The sequence below is a fragment of the Myiozetetes cayanensis genome, unplaced genomic scaffold (genome assembly GCF_022539395.1).
Source record: "Myiozetetes cayanensis isolate MyiCay16 unplaced genomic scaffold, myiCay2020 scf31, whole genome shotgun sequence".
NCBI lineage: Eukaryota > Metazoa > Chordata > Aves > Passeriformes > Tyrannidae > Myiozetetes > Myiozetetes cayanensis.
Window position 1 is genome coordinate 3,105,462 of NW_026087533.1, and position 22,884 is coordinate 3,128,345.

The 22,884-nt window shown below is 63.8% G+C and overlaps 1 protein-coding gene across 4 annotated transcripts in view; it reads left to right on the top strand.

Annotated features, from left to right (window-relative positions):
- The first annotated feature begins 2,046 nt into the window (after positions 1-2,046).
- AHDC1 (AT-hook DNA binding motif containing 1) overlaps positions 2,047-22,884 on the top strand; it is a 50,063-nt gene continuing 29,225 nt past the window's right edge. Inside the window, exons 1-2 of one of the 4 annotated variants that reach the window (XM_050326287.1) lie at positions 2,047-2,081; positions 2,595-2,715. Coding sequence is in view for 1 of the 4 variants with exons in the window: in XM_050326285.1 (XP_050182242.1) it covers positions 2,580-2,715 (136 nt within the window). In the remaining 3 variants the exon portion in view is untranslated. Of the gene's footprint in view, positions 2,082-2,190; positions 2,255-2,539; positions 2,716-8,874; positions 9,031-22,884 lie in introns of those variants that run through there. The other 3 variants (XM_050326288.1, XM_050326285.1, XM_050326283.1) reach the window with 3 other exon arrangements.

Sequence of the window (22,884 nt, forward strand, 5' to 3'; positions counted from 1 at the left end):
ACCTGACAAAGGACTTTGACAGTTTTAAGCATCTCTTTGATTAATACATGACCTTTTAATGCTTCGGATTAAATTAATAAATCTTTTACATTCTAACCCATTCCGCTTGCAATGTCATGTTTTTTGCACGACCTCTCTCTCTTCCCTGCCCCGTCCCTCTGTCCCACTCCCCCCATCCCTGCACAGGTACAGCGATCCACAGCCTTGCAATATTCATGGGGCTCAGAGCCCTGCAAGGCGAGAAGGGAGGGATCCTCCTCGGTGTTTTTTTTTTTTTCTTTTTCTTTGAACTGTCCCTAAAAATAGCAAGAAAATTCAAAGCTGACATTCAGGGCGAGGGGACGAGGAAGCCTGCAAAGTTGCTCACTCAGCCACCAGCAATTGCAGCGATCCTGTCTGCGTGTGCAGATTCCTCTGCTGACCGGGCTGGAGCCCAGGCCTCCTCTCTCTGCTCCGCTCCCAGGAGTGATGCAGTGCGTGCCCCATCCTTATCTGGGGTGTGCAGAGTCCAGCCAGTCCCAAATCCAGTCCCAAATCCAGTCCCAAATCCAGCCCCGCCGATCCTGCTGGGGCGCACGGAGGGGACGGGGCTGACGCCTTTCCAGCTGCTTTAGGTCCCTGCTGGAAGGCGACTCCCAGCTTGACCCCAGCTCACCAGTTCCTCCCGTTTCAGCAGCGAAACTGGGGTGCCCAGGATGCATCCAGAGCACGGATCCAGCCTCCCTGGCTGCCTGTTGATCCAAAAAAAAACACACATCCAAGCCCAAGCTGCCCCACGCAGGCAGAGGGCTGCTGTGGAGCCAGGTGCTGTGTCTCTCCCTGCACCCATGTGTTATTCCATCGATGACTCACGTGTTATTAGCAGCCAAGCAATATTCCCAATTCCCTGGAGTTAACCCTTCACTCGTCACTCACAAAAACACGATGTCATAACAAACATCACCGGTATTATCTGCTTTAATTATATTGTATCTACCCGGCTCCGGGAGCATTAACAGCGACGGAGACTTTTGGTGCCAGGAGGATGCTCCAATGGAGCCGTGGGGAGGGAGGTTATGGGGTGATCGAGGAGCTGGGGGAGCAGCTCCCTGCTCTGCCACTGCTGTCCTAAGCCGTCTCAGTCACCACCTTCCCTCCTGGCATTCCCTCTGGGACATGGCCAAGGGGGGACGCAGTGCTGTATCCCAAAGAAATTGGAGGAGCAGGGGTGTTGGCAAACAGCAGGGATGCTCCCAGGCCTCAGAGAGAGCTTTATATTAAAAAAAAAAAAGTTAAAAGTTGGGGGGTTGGGGGGAGGGAAAAAAGTAGGTGCTTGGCTCCTTGGGGATACCTGGCTCCGTGGGGATACTTGGATACCTGGCTCCGTGGGGATACTTTGCTCCGTGGGGATACATGGCTCCACGGGTGCGTGTGAGGGTGCAGGGGTGCTGGGTCGGACAGGGTGATGAAGCGCACCCCAGATTGTGAGGGGGGGGCCGCAGAGGGGGGGTGTGTGTGTATCCCCAAATCCCGCATCCCCAAGGAGGGGGTGCGCAGTGCGGGTGCAACCCGGGAGAGGGCAGCAATGCCCCGCGCATCCCACTGGGACCTCCGGGAGGGTGGGGGTTGGCCAACCTCGGGGGTGGGGGTGTTACCCTCCCTCAGGTGCCCCCACCAAACTATCCCCTCTCTGTAAGTACCTCCCCCCCTTCTCCCAACGCGGCGAGCACCGGCAGCGCGCCCATTTGCGCCCCTCCCTGCGCGCTTCGCAGCGACTGGGAGGAGAGAGAGAGAGAGAGAGAGAGAGGAAAGAGAAAAAAAAAAAAAAAAAAGGGGTGGGTGGCGGGGGGAGAAAAGGAAGGAGGGGAAAAAAAAGAGAGAGAGGGGGAGAAAAAGGAAGGACTACAAGGCCCGGCATGCCCCGGCGGTGCTGCACGGCTCCCCGGGGTGCCGGATGCTGGCCGTGCCGCTGACAGCGGAGCGAAGCGGAGCCGCGGTCCCCGCCGCGCACGGAGAGAGGAGCGAGGGGCTGGGCGCGCCTGGCCGCCGGCTCTGCTCCCCCCCTTTTATCCCAGCCCCCACAAAGCCGGGAGCGGCAGAAGGCAAGAGAGAGGGAGGAGGTGGTGGAGGAGGAGGAGGAGGAGGAGGAGGAGGAGGAGGAGGAGGAGGAGGAGGAGGAGGAGGAAGGGGGGAGGCAGCGGCAAGCCAGGGCTCTGCTGCGCTGTGTCTTTCTTTGCTTTCCGCAGGCGGCGAGCGGCGGAGGCGCAGAGGGGAGGTCGGTTCCCCTCCGCCTCCCGCTCCGCTGCCTTTTGTGTGTGTGTGAGAGGCGAAGGGGGGAAGAGAGAGAGAGGAAAAAAAAAAAGAGGAGGAAAAAAAAAAGGGGGAAAAAAGGGGGGAAAATAGGGGAGAGAAAAAAAGGGGGAAAAAAAGGGAAAAAAATAAGCGAAGCGGTAGAGGGGAGAGAAAATCCCGGAAAAAATAAAATAGAGGGGTGGAGGGGGGGGAGAGGGAAGGAGGAAAGAGCAGGCAGGGGACGGAGGAGGGGGCGGGCTGGCAGGAGCGGAGTTGCCTGGGGAGAATGTGAGCAGGAGGCGCTGGAAATGCTCTCGTTGAAGGTGGCGAGCGGTGCCGAGGGCTCCGGGACCCCCGCGGCCGGTCAGGACGCAGCCCCGGCGGGCGGCAGGAGCCTCCCCAAGCGGGCGGGCTCCGAGGGGCGCGGAGCGCAGGAGCCGGCGGGTGAGTACCGGGGACCCCCGCCTTTGTGTGGGGTTGGGAGGGGGGAGGACACGCGGGACACCCCCTTTGGGCAGAGCGGGAGGAGAGGGGGGAGGAGGCGGCGTGTCGCGTGTGTGTGTCTGTGTGTGTGTCTGTGTCTCCCCCCCGCGCCGTCCCCTCCGCTGAAGTTGCGCGGCGAGTTGGTGCCAAATTGCCGGAGTTTAATGGCACTTGGGGCGGGGAGGGGCGTGCGGGGTGGGTGGGGGAGCCAGGGCGAGCCCCATTGCGAGGGGGCTGCCATGTCCACGAGTTCTGCCGCCTCCCTGGACACCCCCTGCTCTCTTCACCTCCCCGGGTGTGAGCGGTGAGTGACAGCTGTCAGAGCCGGCTCCGGCCACTAGAAGGCAGAGCCTGTCAACAGCGCTGGGGGTTAGGGGGCTCCCCGGGGACATGGGGACCCCCGGGCACGGCATCCCACCCCCTTCCCTGGCAGCCTGGCCTCAGGAGCGGCGGGCTGGCCCTCGAGGGCAGCCCCGGGAGGTGGGGGTGAGGGAGCGAGGGGGCGCGGGGGCTCCCCCTCAGCCCCGCCGGTGAAGTTGCGAGGTCCGTGGCGCGGGGCTCGGCGAGCGGTTGTCACTCCGGTGCCTGTCATCCCCCTCTGATTTGTTTTTATCGATCAGCTGATTTTACCCCCCCCTACCCCCCTCCCCGCGCGGCCCCTCGGTGCTTGTGACGGGGACCACGGGGGACCGCGGTGGCTTTGGCGGGGGCTGGAGTCGCCCCACGGGGGTCACGCTGACGCCAGACCCCGTGCCCACCTTTGGGGATGTGTTTGGTGTCCCCAAGGCCCTCGCAGGTGGAGACACCTGGGTCCCTGCTTGTTTACGTGCTGGGGTGGGGGGGGGACACGACGTGGCTGTGCCCACGACCAGGTGGCCTCGTGTATCCAGCCCCCTCGGCCCGTGGCTGCCAGGAGAGCCCCCCAAAAGCGGCGGGGTGAGCTCATTGTGTGCCACAGCGCGCGGTGGAGTCACTCCAGATTTATCCTGGCGTGACAGAGAGCAGAAGCGAACCCCCGGGGCGGCGGGCACGGATCCTGCCCCGCTCGCTTGCCCACCCTGGCGCCGGCGTGGTCCGAACCGGGGCGGGGTGGGGGGAACGCGTGGTCCGAACTGGGGCCCCGTGGTCTGGATCGGGGCCCCCTCCCAAACCTCCCCGCCTTTCCTCGCCCCCCCAGGTGTCCCCTTACACTGGCTTCTCCTGCTGGGCTGTGGAATTTGCAGGGGAGGGTGGTGGTGGTGGTGGGGAGCGCGGGGGAAGAGGAGGGCGGAGTGGGGGTGGGGTGGGGGGCTGGAGAAGGGATGGCGCGGCGCCAAATTCCGCTCTGCCATGTCTCTGTAACCTGAATAGGCCAACTCCATCCCCGGTGCGAGTCCCCCGGGGCTCCGCCGCGCTCCGATGCAGTCAGGCGGGAGGTGGCTTTCGCCAGGGTTGCTGCCGTGTGTCCCCCCCCCAACCCCGCTAACACCCCGGCAACCCCGGCCCCGGTTCCCTCCCGGACACCGGCCCGAGCCACAGCGCGCCCGCCGGGAGCCGGGCGGGCGGGAGGCGGAGATGGTTTGGGGGAGAAAGGTTGGCACCGTGGCAGGGACGGGGTAGCCAAGGACACGCCGGGAGCGGGGCCGGCCGGCGGAGGAGAAGCCATGGAAGCCCATGGAAGGTTACGGGAAGCCTGGGGGGGCCGGCGCTGCCCTGGCCTCCTTAGAGGAGGCAGCAGAGACCCGGGGCAGGCTATTTCTGCTGAGATCCCGAGGAAAGCTCTGGGAGAATTGTGGGCTTCTATAAATAGTGTGTGTCAGCCGAGTGGAAACAGGGCCTTGAAATGCTCCTGCTATTCTCCCGAGTGCTTGGAACCAGCTCTTGGTAAACAGGGCAGCGGTGGGGAGGGCTGTTTCCTTCTTCCGGGCTCGGTAACAGGAGCGGGAGGGATGTGGGGGGGATTTTTTTGCCTGGTGATATGGCAGCGTTCCCCCCCCGGGGCCGGCCGGCTGGATGCCGGGCTGTGGCCGGGCTGCCCGGATGCGGGATGGCCCCTGAATGCGTCGCAGATGTGTGTGTGTCCCCCCCCGCCGCGCCCCCGCTGCCGTCCCCTCCCCAGCCCTGCCGACCGCCAAACTTTCGGGGCTGGGATGCGCCGTGTGGTCCGGACGTGGTCCTCGGGGAGCCGGCGGTGCCGGGGGTGGTTCTGGGGGCGCCGGGGCTCAGCTGGCCGGGGGATGCTCGGCACACCCCCTCCTCTCACCGGCGCGGGGGTCTGTGGGGTCACAGCCCGGCTCCCCCACTCCCCACCGCGCATCCGTCCGGGCTGGAGTTGTTCCCGCTCCGCCTCGGGGCACATGCTGAGCTCTGCCTTTCGCGTGCTGGAGGGCAGGGATTTGATCCCGTGGGACCTTCCCAGGCATGTCTGGACACCCAGGGTGCTGCGGACCTCCTTCCTCGGGGTGGTGGGGGTGGTTCTGCCCGCGGAGGGGACGTGGTGACATGTTCCCAGGGTGTTTGCTTGGCTCCAGGGTGCATCCTGGGAGTCCCAGCGCCCTGGTGAGCGCTCAGCTTCCCACGAGGACCTGGCACTGTGCTGGGGGTGGCCTCCCCTCGCACCCGCACCCCAGTGCTCACCCCGTGCCGCAGACAGTGGCTCAAAAGCTGCCTTAATGTTGTTCGCCTTAAAAAATAACACAGAAGGGAAACAACTGGGCTGAGCTCAGCTCCCCACTGGGAGTTTTTAGGGTGATGTGCAGCAGGCTGTGCAGTGAGAGGGTTCCAGCATGCTCCTGGTGGGATTTGGTCCTGGATTTGGAGTTCACTGGGGTGTCACAGGCCTGGGGAGGCTCACCCTGTCCCCATGTGCTGCCTGCCCGGGCACTCGGTGCCAGCACAGCAGAGCGTGCCCTCGGCGTGGGTGGGAAGGGGCGAGCGCCAGTCCGGTGGTTTCTTTTTATTATTTTTTTTATTTTTCTTCCCTCTCCATCTTTCCTTTTTTTTTTTTTTTCCCTTTTTTCTTCCTTTTTTTTTTTTTTTCTTTTTTTTTTTTTTTTTTTTCCCTCCCTCTCTGTGGGTTGAGCGTTGGGGCGACAGACAGGGAAAGTCTGAGCAATGGTCTCCGTGCTGGTGCTGTCTTCAATCACCGCGTCCCAGAATCCCTCGCTCTGGGCCTTCTAGGCACAAGGGCTTACAGCGAAAATCGGCAGCTGCAGCTGCGAGTGAAAGCACAAGAGCCCGGCTGGGTCTTTGGCATCGGCAGGAGAGCAAAAAAAAAAAAAAAAAAAAGCTGGGGGAGGCGAGGAGGGAAGGGAAAAGGAAGGGGGGTGGGGGTGGGGGAAATGTGCCCTGTGGTTTTTTTCCAGGCTTGCCACCGAGGGTTGTGTTTCAGAGCATCGGTTCCCGGGCGCGGGAAGAGGCGGGAGGATGGGGGGGTGCGGAGCGATGCCTCCGGGGAGCTCATTAAAATCTGTTGGCTCCCCCCTTTCTCCGGCCGAGGGAGGCTGGATATGGAGGGAAGGAGGGGAGGGACGTGCTGAGAAGGAACATGCCGGCAAACAGGCTGCCCGGTGGGGACAGTTGCCGGCCCAGGCAGGAACGCTGCCCCCGGGGCTCACCTGTCGGAGCACGCCGGGCGCGCTGTGCCAGCGGGGCCGTGACAGGGGCTGGCGTGTGCCGCCACGCCGGGGACTCCCTCGGCACCGGGGAGAAACCCCCCGGACACCCAGCCGGGCTCGGAGGAGGGATGAGCTGCTGCAGTGCCAGGGTGGCGGTGGGTGGGTCATGGGGGTGTTTGGGGGGTCAGCGGGGTGAGGGCAGGGAGAGGAGGGTTGAGCGGGAGCTGTTGGCACTTGTGCGGGTAGCGTTTGGTGCACAGGGAGGGTTTGGGTGCACAGGCAGCATTTGGTGTGCAGGCAGGGCGTGTGGACAGGTTTGGTGTGCAGGCAGGGCTTGGTGTACAGGCAGGGTTTGGTGGACAGGCAGGGTTTGGTGTACAGGCAAGGTTTGATGTGCAGGGTTTGGTGTTCAGGCAGGGTTTGGTGTGCAGGGTTTGGTGTACAGGCAGGGCTTGGTGTACAGGCAAGGTTTGATGTTCAGGGCTTGGTGTACAGGCAAGGTTTGGTGTGCAGGGTTTGGTGTTCAGGCAGGGTTTGGTGTGCAGGGTTTGGTGTTCAGGCAGGGTTTGGTGCACAGGCAAGGTTTGGTGTGCGGGGTTGGGTGTGCAGGGTTTGGTGTACAGGCAAGGTTTGATGTGCAGGGTTTGGTGTGCACAGAAGGGGTTTGGTGTGCTGGCAGGGTTTGGTGTGCAGGAAGGGATTGGTGTGCAGGGTTGGGTGTGCAGGGTTTGGTATAACAAGGTTTGATGTGCAGGGTTTGGTGTGCACAGAAGGGGTTTGGTGTGCTGGCAGGGTTTGGTGTGCAGGAAGGGATTGGTGTGCAGGGGCTGGTGTGCAGGGTTTGGTATAACAAGGTTTGATGTGCAGGGTTTGGTGTGCAGGAAGGGTTTGGTGTGCTGGCAGGGTTTGGTGTGCAGGGTTTGTTGTGCACAGAAGGGGTTTGGTGTGCAGGATTTGGTGCGTGGACAAGGACTGGTGTGCAGGATTTGGTGCATGGACAGGGATTGGTGTCCTGGCGGGGTTTGGTGTAGAGGATTTGGTGCGTGGAGAGGGATTGGTGTGCAGGGGTTGGTGTACAGGGTTTGATGTAGAGAGGTGAGGCTGCCCATGCAGGTCCTGGGTGTTAAGGTAGGTCTGTGCAGGTGTTGGCAGGGGACACTCCACCCTGGTGAAAACACCTCCTTCCCCTCCCAGTGAAGGGGACAGACAGTGTTGGGCACCCCCTCCCTGTTCCAAATCCCACTGTGCCGGTGGGCGAGAGCTGCTGGCCTGGCACGAGGCAGGGAGACAGGGGAGTGGCAAAATGTGGTATTGATCCTCTGGGAGGGAGTGCAAAGCAGCTCTGGCATCCACCAGCTCCAACCTCTGCCCTTCCCACAGCTAAACCAGCTCCAGGCAGAGGGAGCAGTGTGCCATCCCATCCCATCCCATCCCATCCCATCCCATCCCATCCCATCCCATCCCATCCCATCCCATCCCATCCCATCTCATCCCTGTGTCGCCACTGCCGCCCCCGGGGCCCCGAGCCCCACGCACACTCTTCCCTCTTCCCTCCTCGCTCTTCGCCTCCTGCTGACTTCAGCGCATCGGCTTGGGCTCGGCGCCTGAACATTCCTCGCAAAACCTGGGCCTAAAATATCTGGAGGAGGATGGAGCGCCTTGGGCGAGGGAGATGAGCTCCTCAGCTGCGGGAAAGAGGGAGGCTGCCGGGCTGGAGGCAGCAGGGACTCTCTGCTCCCCGCCAGCTGCCAGCCCTGCTGGCCCCCCGGGAATTCGCCGGGAATAAATCTTGCCTGGCGAAGTCAGTGGTTTGGTTTTGGGGTGGATGTGCCCGGGCAGAAGCAGGGGTGGGAGGGGAGTGTGGCGCCTTGTGCAGCGCTGGATGAGGGGCACGGGGAGCAGGGATGGCGTTGGGAAGGGGTGACAGGAGGGCATGGTGGCAGAGAGTGGGGTCACAGGGGAACAGGGTGGCAGGGGAACAGGGTCACAGAGTAGGGTCACAGGGGAACAGGGTGGTAGGGAGTGGGGTGGCGGGGAACCAGGGTGAAAGTGGAGCAGGGTGGCAGGGAATGGGGTGATGAGGGAGTAGGAGAGCAGGGTAGCATGGGAGAGGGGTGGCAGAGAACCAGGGTGACAGTGGATCAGGGTGGCTGGGAGCAGGGTGACAGTGGAACAGGGTGGCAGGGAGAAGGGTAGCAGAGGAGCAGGGTGACAGTGGAGCAGGATGGCAGGAAGCAGGGTGGCAGGGTGACAGCAGAGCGGGGTGGCAGGGAGAGAGCTGGGTCCCGGTGGCTGAGGAGGGACAATAACTGCTGGGAGGGAGGTGCTAGGCGGGAGCTGTGTGAGAACCAGTTTGCGAGGTCCAGATTGGCAGCAGATCCTGAACCAGGAGGAGCTGAGCATCCATACGGCCCCTGCCGAGATCAGACGCGACGACAGCGACTCGGTTTGGGGGAAGAAATTGGAGGCGGGGGAAGCTTTTTTGCTGAAATGAAATTTGAACCCCAAAGTGGGAGGGAAGTGGAGGTGGGGGGCACGGCTCTCTCCACATGGTTATTACTGCTGTTTTCCACCCAGCTGAAAGGAGAATGTAGCTTAATATGGACCCGCGGGGAGGAGAAGCGCTCGGGAACGGGGATTTGGCAGGAGGGAGCTGGGAAACAGCGAGAGGAACGTAGAGGTGAGAGTGGCCAGGGCTTTGCCCAGGGAGGAGAGGACGGAGCCGGGCTGGAACAAGGCGCTATTGTTCTTGGCGAGCGGGGGGCCGGCCGCGGCCCCCCCAGACCCGCAGAGCTGGCGCGGATGTGGGGAAGGTTTTTGGGACCGGTTTTTCCCGGCGGATTGTTGGCTGGGGAGCGGGAAGAGCTCGTGGTGTTTGGGGGGCACCAAAGGGAGCGCGTGAAGTGCCCGCGGAGGCGCAGGGGGGAGCCTGGCGTGCGATGGGGAGGTGGTGGCAGGTGAGAGGACAGGGGCGAGCCGGGGCGGTTTGGGATCAGGGGGTGGGAGTGGGGGTGCTGGGGCAGGGGCTGTGTGGCCGGGGGACGGTATGGGGATGGGGTGAAACCCGGTGTCCTGCGTTGTGCCGGCACAGCGGCTCCTCCTCGGACTGTCTGTGGGGCTGGGGTGGGAAAGCCAGAGGGGCTTCTCCCCTGGCTGCTCTGGGGAGCCCTGTCACCCTGTGGTCTGCGTCCTGCTGCGATCCCCTCGTGGCTGTCGGCGTCTCTCTGGTGGTCCCCAGCCCTGCTGTCCCACATGTCCCCTCGGTCCCTCGCCTGCCATCGCCGCCCTCGGCACAGCACCGCTGCCATCGGCGTCACGCGCCACGTTACCACAGCCGCTGGCTGTCCCCTGGGCCACCACGGTGCTTGGGGACACCCCAGGGCGCTGACGAGTGGGAGTGTGGGGAACTGGCGAGGCGCAGAGGGGCTGCAGGAAGAGGAGGAGGAGGAGGAGGAGGAGGAGGATGGAAAGATGTGTCCCATGGGGTCTAAGGGCTGTGGCTGGGGAGGGGGCGGCGAGCCAGGGGCCAGGCTTAGAGCAAAGCTGAGCTTGTCCCAGCCCTTCCTGTGCTCTGTGTGCTTTGGCCCTCCCAGCCCAGCTGGAAAAGAGAGACACCCCCCCCTTACAGCAAATCCCTGGCATTTGCTCCCCATCCCCCCAGTTCCCACCTCTCCAGTGCTTCCAACGAAGCGATGCCCTAAAGGCAGCAGAAGCACCTTCGCAAGTGCACACTAAATATTTGAACACGCTTGGGTGGCTCTGGCGTGGCTGCTGCTTTTGCCCTTCCCCACCCCTTTCCCCGGCCTCTCTCGACCCCCCCCAAATTTAGGGGGTTACCCACGGGGGCTCCTCCTTTCCTCCCAGACAGGGGTGTGATATTTTCTCAGCAGCTCTTGCCTGGAATTATTTGCTCCAGCCGAGCTGGCCCGGGGCTCGGCATGGCCGTGTCACCCTGGGTGGGGGTGTGTGTGTGTGTGTCACCGCGTGTCCCCCCCTTCCCCAGCCCACCCGCTTGTCAGCCCCGGCCGCACGTGGTGGCACCACGGCATCCGCGCGACGCCCGCCTCCCCATCCTTCATCCCTCCTCTTCCTCCCAGCCCCAGCACCCTGCAGCCGGGCTGGGCGCCCAACGGGGCGGGAAGGGGGGGGGAACAGCATTCCCCTCCCCTCCCCGGCATTCCTTGGGAGTGAAACACAAGAGCTGGCAGGGCACTCCTGCTTTCTCTGGCCTCCGCTCCTCCGGTGCCTGAACAAAGCCCTCCTGCCTCTCCCGGGAACCCGGGGTTTGAAACAGGAGAGGCGGCTGGTGCTGCGTGGCAACGTCCTCCTCCAGCTGGTTTTGGAGGCTCTGGTGGGTGGGGGATAGGGGTGGGCACGGTCCCTGTGAGGGGCAGCTGTGGATGGGGTACCCCAGGGTACCCAGGAGGACTGTGCCCACCGCAAGGACTGTTGGCATCCTCCCCAACCTGGGCTTTGCGTCCCCACCGTGTCACTGCCATCATATTGCTATGGAAACTGAGCCCTGGAGGGTACCACTTCAACCCCAGTTTGCCCCCAGTTTGGTCCCGGGTTGGCCCTGGCCCCCATGCACAACCCATCCGTGGCAGCACAGCTTGGTGTATCCCTCATCCCACGATCTGGGATGAGGCATCCCAGAGGGAATGCGTGCTCCGGCCCCCTTCCCAAAGTCCAACACCCCCCTCCTCGCCGAACAAAGCCCCCCCCTACCCTCCCCACCGCCCCCGGTGAAACAGGCCCCTGTCGGAGCGCAGTCCCCGACAGCGAAGGTTATTTTAATGGATGCATTACTTTAAACGAACCCTCCGCCATCTGTTCCACCCCCTAATTACGCATGCAAAAAAAAGCCCATCTCACAGCCAGCACAGGAGAAAGTAAAGATATAAGTGATTTAAATGCATGTATCCGCAGCTCCGCCGGCAGCTGGGCTGGGCTGCGCTCCTCGGCTGCCTGGCGAGCCGGGCAACTTGGAGGCACGGAGGGGAAAAAAGGGATGGCTCTCCTGGATCCACCTTGGGAAGGTGGCTGGGTGGAGGGTGGGCGCAGCGTGGTGGCTGTATCCCTCCATCCCTCCATGCCTCCATCCCGCAGTCGCCTCTCCCCGTCACCCCCTGAAGGTTAGCTCTGCCCGCCGGCTGCCAGGCTCGGCGTGGCGGCGGCTGAGCCTTCAAAGCGCGGGGACACGGCACCGTCCCCGGGCTGCCGCGGTGCATGGCGGGCCTTTGGGGGGGAGCACCCCCCGGGCTTGGCCGGACTCCTCGTCCTGATGCTCTCCCAGGGGGTCCCGCAGGGGTGGGGATGGGCGTGCGGGCCCCCCCGGGTGATGCTGGGCCTGGGAGAGGGGTTGAGGAGGGAGGGGGTTTTCCCCCCCTACGCTGCTTTTCCCAAGCTGTGTTTCTATGAGCCGTCCCGAAATCCAGGGATTTTGTACTCTTGGGTGCTTGCTGGGGGCCTGTCCTTTAGGGGTGTGGAAGGTGAGGGTGGAGTCTGAACGAGACCCCCCCTCAGAGAGGCAGAGCTTATAGGTGATGGAAAACCCCTGCTTTTAAATCAACCTCCTGCTCTGGGGAGTCCCAGCGGGGATAGAGGGGTGACAACAGTGCAGGGGCTGCATCCGTCCCTGCTTTCCCCTGTGACTCAGTTTCCCCCATCCCCAGCACAAACCACCCACAGGGATGGGATGGGTGAGCGCTGTGGCTTTGGGTGACCCCACAGTGACAGCACAGCACCTCGACCACCATAGCAGGGCCACTGCCTGGCGCCGGAGCTGACGGCGGTCCTGGGTGCCCGTCGTCCCCCCCTCTCCCTCCGTCTCCTTCTCTCCGTGCCTGACTGCAGCAGATGCGCCAGCTCTGCAGGAAGAGGGAATTAAGTTGGGCTGGAGGAATTTTAAAGATTGCTGCAGGCCTGAGGGTCTTAGATCCCCCCGCGGAGATGGGCAGTCATGCAGAATTAATCCTATCGGCAGCCTGGCTCGGCTTCAGCCGGTGCAGAGCTCCGGGAGAGCGCGCGGGAGCGCGGGGGGCGATGCTGGGGGCGGCTGAGCGAGCCCCGGCGCCTCCCGGCGTCGATGGGAAATTAATAATGAAAAATTAAAAGCCCCAATTCAGCCTTCCTCCCCCCCTCCCTGCTCCCTGCTCCTTCCTTCTTCCCCATCAGCCTGGAGGTGGGACTCGTAGGGGGGGGAAGGAGGTGGGTGGATTCTGCAAAGCTTAAGGAAAACCTGTTTGCCGTAGCCAGCGGAGCCCATGGTGGGAGAAAACGCCAGGGATGCATCCTCTCCTGGTGACTGGAGCTATGGCACAGCCAGGGCTCAGCTGTGTGCCACAGGGGGCTGGCTGAGTCTGGGGTGGGGGCACCTCTTTGCTGCCATCACCCAGCCCCCTCTGCAATGGGGTCATGCAGTGGTAGGAGGCAGGTTGGGGTGACAGGAAGGAGGTCGAGGTGGCAAGAGGGAGGTTGGAGTGACAACAGGCAGGTCATGGTGGCAGTAGCTGGTTGAAGTGGCACGAGGCAGGCTGAGGTGGCAGGAGGCGGGTTGGGGTGGCAGGAGCGGGCTGGGGTGACAGGAAGGAGGCTGAGGTGGCAGGGGGCAGGTTGAGGTGGCACAAGGCAGCTGGGTTGCTGTGCCAGCGCAGGGGACACAGCGACACACTGGACATCCCCACATGCTGCACCAGCCACCCACCACATCCAAGGGTGGGCCAGGATGGCATCTGGGTGCCCCGTGGCTGTGCCAGCCCCACGGGCAGCCTCGTCCCCATTGTCCCCCCGGCTGCCGGGGCCACGGTGCCACCGTGCCAGCGGGCTCGGTGGCTGCGTGACGCCGGGCAGGGTGGCCCGCGAGGGCTCTGCAGCTGCTGCCGAGCCCTCTGCTCCTCTGGTTTATAAATAATGCAGCACCGAGGCGTGTTGGCAGCGCCCGCACACGCCTGCAGCCCTGGCGCGGCGGCGGGCGCTCCGGGGGCGAGCGGCGGGTGCTGTCACCCCGGCTGGGTGACACTGAGCCGTGTCACCCCGGTGGGGAGGTGGCCATCCCCTCTGTGTGTGTGTGTGTGTGTGTGTGTGTTTATGTGTATGTGTCCCTGTGTCCCTTGCTCCCCTGGCACTGTCCCCCAGCCCCACGCGCCCAGGGTGGGTGGCTGGCAGTGGTGGGTGCCTGCGGTGATGGGTGCCCGCGGTGACCCCACGCGTGGGGACGTCCCCGAGCCTCGCGACGGTGGCGCGGATGGCGACGGCGCAGCTTGCAGGGTTGCCATGGCGATGTGCTGGCGCTAACGAACCCGAGTAAACATTAACGAGGGAGAGCCCCACGCGGGTGGGTGCGAGGGTGGGGACCCAGGCGTCCTGCGGGGTTCGGTGCTGGGGTGGGTGCCGTGGTGTTGCCCCTGCGTGGGGGTGCACCCGGGAGATTCCCCCCAGAGGGTCCCCTCCAGTCGCTGTGTGAGGCTTGTGCCTTAATGGTGAGACTGGGAGTTCTGGGTGCGTCCTCTGGGGCAGGTTGTCAGTCCCCTTCCCAGTTTGGGGGCACCCACGGTGGGAAGGTCCCCACCTTGATGTTCCAGGTGTCCTGTTGTGCTCTGGCACCGGTGCTGTCACCCCGCACTGGTCACTGTCACCCTCTCCATGCAGCACCTGCGGCTGCTGGATTGACAAGGGGGGGGATGAGCCCCCACCGTGCCCCCGGGGGGGCTCAGAGTGTTCCTGGCAGCAGCTGCCACCACCTCTGCAGTTGTCACCATGACTCAACTCGCTGTGTCCCTCCCTTTCCCATGGCCACACCAGCACAGGACCCACCCCGGGGGTTTGGGTGGGGGTCAGGGTGGGGGTCAGGGTGGGGGTCAACCCCCGCGCCGGCACCCGCACTCTGTGCCCAAGGTCCCCTCCAGCATTTAATGGCGCTGCAGCTCATTAGACGGAGGTGCAGGTGCCCCCGGTACCTTCATCCTCCCGGAGGGCTCTTAATGAGCGGCTGCTAACGAGCGCTCCCGCTCCCCTTCCAGCCCCGCGAAGAGGCTGATTGGCGAGAGGCACCCGGGAGCAAAGTGCGGGCTCCTTTCGGGGGCTTCGAGGGGTCCAGTGACCCCTTCGCCAGGCTGCAGACGTGACCTTTGCACTGTGGAGGAGGGTCCCCTGTCGCTGTCACAGCACTGGTGTCACTTCTCTCCCCAGCTCCTGGGGGTGTTGTGTCACGGGCACCTGGTGCCCTGTGCCTCAGTTTCCCCTCCTGGGGGCACAGCGCCCTGGGAACGGGCACCAGGGCTCACAGGCACGCAGAGATGTGGGTTGAGGCTCCTGCTGGTGCCCCCAACCCCATTTTTGTCCCCAGAGTCACACTACACAAGGCCACCCAACCCCTGGAAAGCCCTCCTTGGCTCTGTCTGTGTGTGTGGGGAGGGCTCCAGCGGGTTCAACCAAGGGTCTGTGACTCCTGTGCCCCCCAAAACCAACCCAGAGGCTCTGATGCAGTGCAGGGTGGTGGGTACCCAGAGGAGGTGAGCTGGGGGGCTGCCTGGCTCGGGGTGGGGGGGGCTCTTAGGCTTGTCCCCCTCTTTTGGGGGCTGCAGAGGGGGACAGCCCACCCCGCACAGAGCCATCAACCCACTCTGAGGCCAGGTCCCCCAGGTCCCTGCCGAAGGGAGCCCTAATCCTCGGTGACACGGTGCCCGGCCCCGCGGTGGCTAATTGCAGTGTCCCCAGCTGAGGATTACGGTTTAAAGCGGGGAAGGAGCAGCGGGAGCAGATGAGCTCCTGAGCAACAAAGCTCCTGTTCCCCTGCAAAGCGACTTTTATTAGGGGGATAATTAAAAGCTGACGGGAGGGGAAAATCACGGGGACGGTCGGGGTGAGGGATGAAGCCACCTGAAGGTCCCTGTGCCCCCCGCCCAGGCGTCCCACCCGCCAGCCCCCTGCTCTGACCGCAGCGTTTCTGGCAGGGCAGGAGGCAGCGAGGTGCTGGGCTGGCGGAGGAAATCCAAACTCAGCCCCTATGAAAGGGGCTTTGTGTGCCCGGGAAGGAGCAGCCCTCCTACTTCTCCTCCTCCTTCTCCTCCTCCTCTGGCTGCGGGGCCACTTTGCCCCCTGGAGGTGGCCTCGATGTGGGTGCCAGAGGGAAACTGAGGCATAGGGCAGCGTTGCAGCCCTTTGGCCTCCTGCTCTGCTCAGGTTCCCGAGCTTTTCCCTGTCACTTTGTACCTGTGGCTGTGGGTCAGCCAGTCCCTGAGGATGTGCTGGGGTCCCCCATGGGTGCCCCAGCCGGTGTCACCCCTGCAGGGTCCCTGTGGTGGGGCCTCCCTGCTAGGGCTGGCCAAGGTGCTGGCAGTGGAGAAGGAGTTGCAGGAACAGAGGCACATCATGAGGACAGAGGGACATTTTCCCCTGTCCCCTTCATGCCACCCAGATTGGCCCTTTCCCAGTGCCACCCGCTTCGTTTTCCCTTTCCCACCTTGTGAGTGCTGTGGCTGCCCCTTGGCACGGCAGGACCCCGGATCACCCTTGGGGGATGTCAACCCCCCTTGGTGACCCTGCCTTTCCCCACGGACATGGCTGATGTCCCCTGGGAAGGGGACACTTTGCAGCACCCAGTGTTTGGCACCTCGCTGGGCTTCCACCCGCGGGAACGTCGCTCTGGTTCCAGCCCAGTCCCGTGGCAGGGAGGAGGGTGGGTGCAGTCAGGGACCCCCAGCAGGCAGCTGGGCGCTGGCCACCTTGCCCTGGCCCAGCCCCAGCCCTGGTGGGCGGCGGGGGGCTTGTTCTCAGCCTGGACAGGAAGATGAATGAATTCCATTACGGGATCGCGATTTTATTCCACGTGTCAGGGAGCCTGAGATTAACTTGCTCACCAGGCTGTGACAAACCCAGACACCCGCGTGCGCGCGCCCGGGTGCGGGGGCTTCGCACACTCACTGGGCAAGGAGCTGCTGAGACCCCAGCGTGGCCCTCAGGGCGCGCAGAGCCAGGCCCATCCACACTGATTCCAGCTGGGAGCCCTCCGGCACCTGGGGAGGGTGGCACAGGCCAAGGCAGGGGGTCTGGCACTGCCACCGTGTTGTCCCACGGCCTGGAGGCCCTTCAGCCACCCAAGGGCGGGTGTCTTGCTGCCGGGCGAGGGCAGAGCATCATCCCAGCACAGCTCTGGGAGGCCAAAACACCCGGCCGGGAGGGAGGCAGGAAGTGGGGCACGGAAGGCTGGAGGCCTGGCACGATGGCTGGTGGCCCTGGGGACATGGCAAGGCCAATGGGCCGCTCTCATCTCACCCCATCCGGGCGGCTGCCCACCTCGGGAGCGCGCTGGGGCCGAGCTGTGCCGTGCTGTGCCAGGCTTTGCCGTGCTGTTCTGTGCCGTGCTGTGCCGTGCCGCGGGGCCGGCTGCTCTCCCCTCGCCGCCCCCCCTGCGCGGGCGCAGGCAGCTGGCTCTGTTTGCTGGAGGCTTTGCGCATTCCAGTTCGTGGGTCACTCGCCTTCGAAACCTCTCCGGGGACGGAGGCAGTTGGGAGCCGTAACAAACAACCCAAGGGCTCCGATGACGCCCGCGCCCGGCGCTGCCTGCCAGGACCAGGGTGGGGGACGGGGCTTGGGAGACGGCCCCCCTGGGGTGCTGGAGCGGAGCTTTGGGATGGTGCTGCGAGGTCCCAGGACAAATAACCGGGGAGGAGGGACGTTCCGAGCGGGTTTCTTGGCGGGAGGTGGGAGGGATCGCTTTTTTGGGGGCCGGTGGGGACCACAGGAGGGATGCTGTGGTCGCCTCTGCGTCAGGGATAGGGTGCAGAGCGGGCTGCTGGCAGTGGGGTGTCATCCAGGATCCATATGGGAAGGGGTGGTGGAGTTGGCCGGGCATGGTACGAGCAAGAGGACAACACAGGCAGCAAGTTTAGGGTGGCTGAGGGCTGGTTACGGTGTCCTGGAATGTGTGTCGGAGCCGTCCCAAGGAGATCCTGGGTCCAGAGGGGCTGTGGGAGCGTGGTGGGAGCGCAGTGTGGCTCAGGGAGGCTGGGTAGTGTGGGGAAGGTCAGCCTTGGCCAGATGCAGCCACTCCACCCTCCTCCAGTGCTTTGCACATTAATGCAAATGCACTGGCCTGAGTGGTTCATTAGCAGCATGTGGAATGGAATAATGCATCCGCATCCCATTAGCCTAATGAAAAAAAGGGAGCCGGCACCTGGAACAAAGCTGCCGACTCTTGGCTAGTGCTCTGGCTCGGCCATGCTGGGCCGTGGGGCCCCCCCTCCCTTCCCGTCCCTTCCCCTCCCTTCCCCTCCCTTCCCTCCACTGCCCCGGCCATCCCTGCCCGGTCCTCTGAGCATCCTCTTGTTCAGTGCCATGGAAGGGAGCCCCATCCCCAGGGTGTCAGCACAGACCCTGTCCCCAGGGTGTCACCACAGCAGGGTGCAGCCCCCAGAGGACTCCAGGGTGGTCTCAGCATCACCCCTCTGCATCCCAGGCTGGGAGAGGAATCCAAGCCAGGAGTTCTGCAGAGGTGCTGGCTGGATGTTGAGATGTCCCCATGTCCCTGGGGCTGGGAGTGCGTAGCCTGAGGGATTCAGAGGGACCCCAGGGGAGGCAGAGCTGGTTGCAGCATCCCCCCTCTGCATCTCCAGGTGGGAGGGGGTCCAAGCTGGGAGTGCCGCAGTGGCGCTGGCCGGGTGTCGAGATGTCCCCATGTCCCTGGGGCTGGGAGCGCGGAGCCTGAAGGATTAGAGGAAACATTGCCAAACAAACCAGGCTGTGCCGGAACCAATTAGCCTCCAGCAGGCAGAGTTTCAGATGCTGTTATTTCTGCCTCTTCTCTTTTCTCTCCCTCCTTCTGTCTCCCCCTTTCCCCCTCCCCGGCCCTCCCCAGCCCCTCCTGCCCGCCCCCAGCATCCCTGCTCTCGCCATTCCTCTCCGTGTCGGAGCTTGTTTTGGGCACTGGCTCTGGAGTGAGTCATGCCGCGCGTAGGGGATTTTAAAAGCTTTCTGCTGTCGCTGGGAAGCCGGTTTGGGCTGCTCCGACACTGGGGGTGGAGCGCCAAAGCCTCGCAGACAACCCTCGTCTGGGGAACCCAAAAAAATCCCCCACCCCGGCGCCCCGAACCCCTGGGATCCCATGGGCCCCCTCTTTGCGGGGGTCGGCTCGGTCACCCCAGCCAGCGGTTGAGTCAGAGGCGAAACTTTCGAGCCGTTGGAGCTTCCTCCACCGGGGCCCCTCTCCGAGGAAGTGGTCTGCCGGGGCGTCGAGCCCGGCGGGGCGGTTGCCCCGTCCCGGTGGGTGCAGCACGCAGGCGCTGGCGGCCGGCGCTGGAGCTCGAAGCGTGGGAGATTTTTTTTTTTTTCCACCCCCCCCACTTTCCCTCCCTCCTTCCCTCCACCACCGCCTCCGCCGGCCCCGCTGCCAAACCCGGGGTGGGGGCCCTCTGGCACGACCCTCCCGCCGGTCCGCAGCTGGCCACAGTCCCCCCCCCCTTCATCCTCCTCCTCCTCCTCCTCCTCCTCCTTGCCTTGAGCTGTGCTGCTGAGGGACTGCAGCTCCCGTGGATCAGGAGGAGATTTAGGTCAAGCGCTCGACTGAGTCGAAACAGCCATCTGTGTGCGGAGGAAACCGGCCACCCAGAGCCCCCGGCGCGGCTGGCCTGGCATCGCCACCGGGCCCCGGCACCGCCGGCACCCCCCAGACCCCGCGCCTGGGCACAGGGCCTGCCTTTGTTTCCAGCAAGGGGGGAAAAACCCACCCAGTGAATAAACGGGGGGGGGAACCCCCTTCCTGCTGGTCAGTCACCCCTGGCTGTGCCATGGGCACCACTGGGAAGTTTGGCACGGAGCGGCCGCGGCAGCGCTCCAAGGTCGCCCTGACACGCGGTGGGAAGGTGTGCGCCGGCAGGAACCGGGCACGGATGCGGGTGCGAGGGCCGGAGCCGGCCGCGGGCGCCCGTGGAGCAGGCAGGGCGGGAGGTGCAGGCAGGAGGGAGGCTCTGGCTGCCTGCCCAGAGCCCGGACTCCTGGGTTCCTGCAGGAACAGGGTGGAGCGGGAGGAGGATGGGGAGCTGGTGTCATCCCGGCCGCAGCGGGGGGGGGAGCATTTCCCTCCCCAGGATGGCGGGGGGTTCCACATGGCCACCGTGCCTCGGTTTCCCTGGATGATGGGAGTGGAGCAGCCCAGTGCTGGCAGCACCCTGGCGAGGTGTGGACCCCCAAATGCCCCATTGCATGCCACACCAGGGCGGAGGTGACCACGGCCCCTCCTTGCTCTCCACCTGCCGGCTTTTTCTTTTGCTTTCTCCATTTCCTTCCGGAGCCTTTTCTCACCCAACGGTGTCGGTGCCGCTGCACCTGTGCACACGCTGGGCGCTGGGGAGAGGAAACGCTGCCAGTGCCGTGGCGGGGCTGGCGCGCACCAGACGGGCCTTCCCGCCCTGGTTGGCTTTGGCACACCCCAAACCGTGTGAGGAGTCGTGCCTGGCCTCAGGCCGGAGCCTGGCCGGGCAGGGGGATGCTCCCTGGCACCTCGCCCCGTCCGCTGCCCACCTGGCACCCCGCCCGTGCCCCGCCGGGCCCCTCGGGAGCCCCTCGATCCACCCGTCCTGCCTGGTAAGGAGCTTTGTCCGGCTGCACAGCCAGTTTGCACAGTAATCCCGCCTTGGCCCGGGGGGATTATGTGTGGGGAGAGCTGTGGGGGGCCTGGGGCGCACAGGCAGATGGGTTCCAGAGGGCCGGGTTTCCCTCAATGCGGCAGGTTTTGGCCAGGAGGGTGACAGGGACATTTTCATGCTGGAGCAGGTCACACTGATGGGTGACCAAGGGGCAAAGCAGGCAGGAGCTCGGTGTCCCTGCAGAGCCCTGTGCCAGGGCTGGGGCTGGTGCTTCCCACTGGGATGGTGGGGGAGCATCCCTGCATCCTCCTCCAGCATCCTTCCCTCCCAGTGTGGCAGCACGAGGCACGTGCAGGCAGCAGCGAGGAGAGGCGGCTGCCAGGAGGTTTGGGTCCCATCCTGAGTCCCATGCTGAGTCCCATCCCAAGGTCTCCTTCCAGGGTCCCATCCCAGCTTCCCCACAGCACTGGGTCCCCGGGAGGGCTCAGAGGGGACTGGTGGATGCCGGGAGCTCGGCGGCTCTTTATGGTCTCAGAGGGCTCCATTAATTCTTTAAATATCCAGCCTTTCCAGGTGGGTTTTGTTGAAAATTAATTTCCGGAGCTATTTTAATTTTGCTGTATTTAATTTGCTGTTTATTTTAATTAATTAACGTCGGGAAAATCTCTTCTCCCCAGCATCCTGCAGCCGTCTGGGGTGGCTGCACCCGGGAGGTGAGAGCAAGGGGGTGTCAAGGGTGTGAGGGGCACGGGCAGAGAGGGTGCCCAGCCCCCAGGGTGCCCACCTGGCTCCATCCCACCTGCCCCAGGTGACAGGCTTGGCATGGGGAGGCAGCGAGCTGAGTCTCCTCCCAGCTCCATCCCCACACCAGGGCTCATCCCAGGGTTTGCTGCTGGCTCCATGGGATGTTGGTTGCATCTCCTGGTGGGAGACGGCTCGGGTAGCGCTTGCAACCACCTTCCTCCTCCTCCCACTGGTGGCTGGGGACCTGGGGGTCTGGCATCCATGAGGATACTGTGCCATGCTGTGCCAAGCAGTAGAGCCCTGGTTTAACAGCCCAGCGTGGACCCACAGCCATACAGAGGGACACTGGACCGGTCCCAACCTCCCGCTCCCATCCCTGCATCCCTCCTGGTGCTCCGAGCTCAATTCTGGCCGGACCCCAGCGAGGGGGTCCCTGTGGGGAAGGCGGGCGAGGAGAGGGGGAAGGGATGGAGCCGCCTTCCTCCAGATCAAGGCCTCTGGTCTCTCGCATGTCTAGACGCTGCCACACACACCTAATGTGGTTCTTGGCAGGAGCCGCGGCTGCTCTCTCGAGGTTAATTGCTGCGCACGGAGCTCTGCAGAGAGATAACCCGGCTCCACGCTGCCCTTGGACCCCTGCCTTGCCCAGCCCTGCCTTGGCTGCGGTCCCCAAGGGATGCTTGGACCCCTCATGGGATGCTCAGCCCCTCCCCAGGGCTGCTCAGGCCCCCCCGGGGTGGAGGAGCAGGCAGGGAAGCAGAGGGGGTGGTGCTGTGCCCAGCCAGGTGGTTTGGGATGCAGCACTGAGCAGTGAGGGGGGGTCTCCTGATTTTGGGGAGCAGGCAGGGATGGAGGAGAGGTGCTGGCGGCGCTTGGCAAGGGGTGACAGCGGCCGTGGGGGCTCTGGGGCGGGAGGAGGAGAAGAGAAGGGCCTCGCCAGCCCGGCGCTGCCGCCATCCTCCTGCCTGCTCTTGGCAAGGCGGCCGGGCCAGATAAGGGAAGCGCGGTGGGGGGAGCCGGACAAAGGCTCAGCCTTATTCAGCCTGCGTGGCCGGATCCAGGCTCCGGAACGGGAGCCGGAGAGAGACGCGGCGGGGACTGGGGTGGGAAGAGCCGTTTCATCCTCCAGCCCCAACATCTGGTGGAAAGAGGGGATGGGAGGGGGGAATGGCGGGCGGGTTGCAGGGGTGAGCCCCGGGGCTTGGCTGCATCCGGACTCCCTGGGATGGGCTGGATGAGGCCATTCCCAGTGACTGCTCTTGCGAAGGAGCCCGGAGGTCTCTGGGTTCCACAGGGAGCTCAGGACAGCCAGGCACTGGCACCTTTCTGTAAGCACTGGGAGCAAACACTGCTGTAATGCCACACTTGGAACCACTGGCTCCTCGATCCCTGTCCCTGCCTGGCCCCATCCATAGGGACTGACTTCCCCATGGACAAACCTGTGCCTTGCCAGGCCTGGTGACGGTTCCCAGGTGCCATCGCTGAGGCAGGGTGGTGCAGAGCAGGGCTGGGAAGTGGTACATTCCAAGGTGGGAATCACGTGGGGTTGCTGGAGGGATCCCCAAAGCAGGACATCCCCTCACCTCACATATGACTGGTGCTGGCACTGGGGTGGGGGCTCAGCTCCGTGTCCTGGGACCATGTGAGGGTGATCCCCAGCCCTGGGCCCGGCCCCACACGGGATCCCCGGGGAATTGGGTGTAGGTTTCAGCCCAAGCTGTGTTTTGGTTTGGGGTTTCGTCATGATTTCATGGCAGGGAATTTCCGTTTGTAACCAAAGACAAGAACAAAAAAAAAAAAAAAAAAAAAAAAAAAAAAAAAAAGGCAAAACCAAAGAGAAAAAAAAACCCCAACCCTGCCTTGAATTTTTGCCAACAAAATGGGATGTTTCCATTCTTGTTTTGGCTTTTGGCAGCCCCAAACTGCAGCCAGTGGAAGAAAATATCCATGTGGAAATGCTGCTGGCCTCCTCCAGCAGTACAATGGCCGGGCTGGAGCTCCTGCCCCACGGCCGTGTGGCATTGGGGGATTTTGGGTGCAGAGGGAGGAGAAGGAGCTTGGCCCCCCCCTGGAGCGTGGCTCCCCTCCCCTTGCTCTTTGCAGAGGACATTGCCATGAGAACGGGCTCGTTGTTTTGTGGGGAGCATCGAGACGGAGCAGGCGAGAGGCTGCAAGGACACCGGTGGCACGCGGAGCTCGCGCTTCCC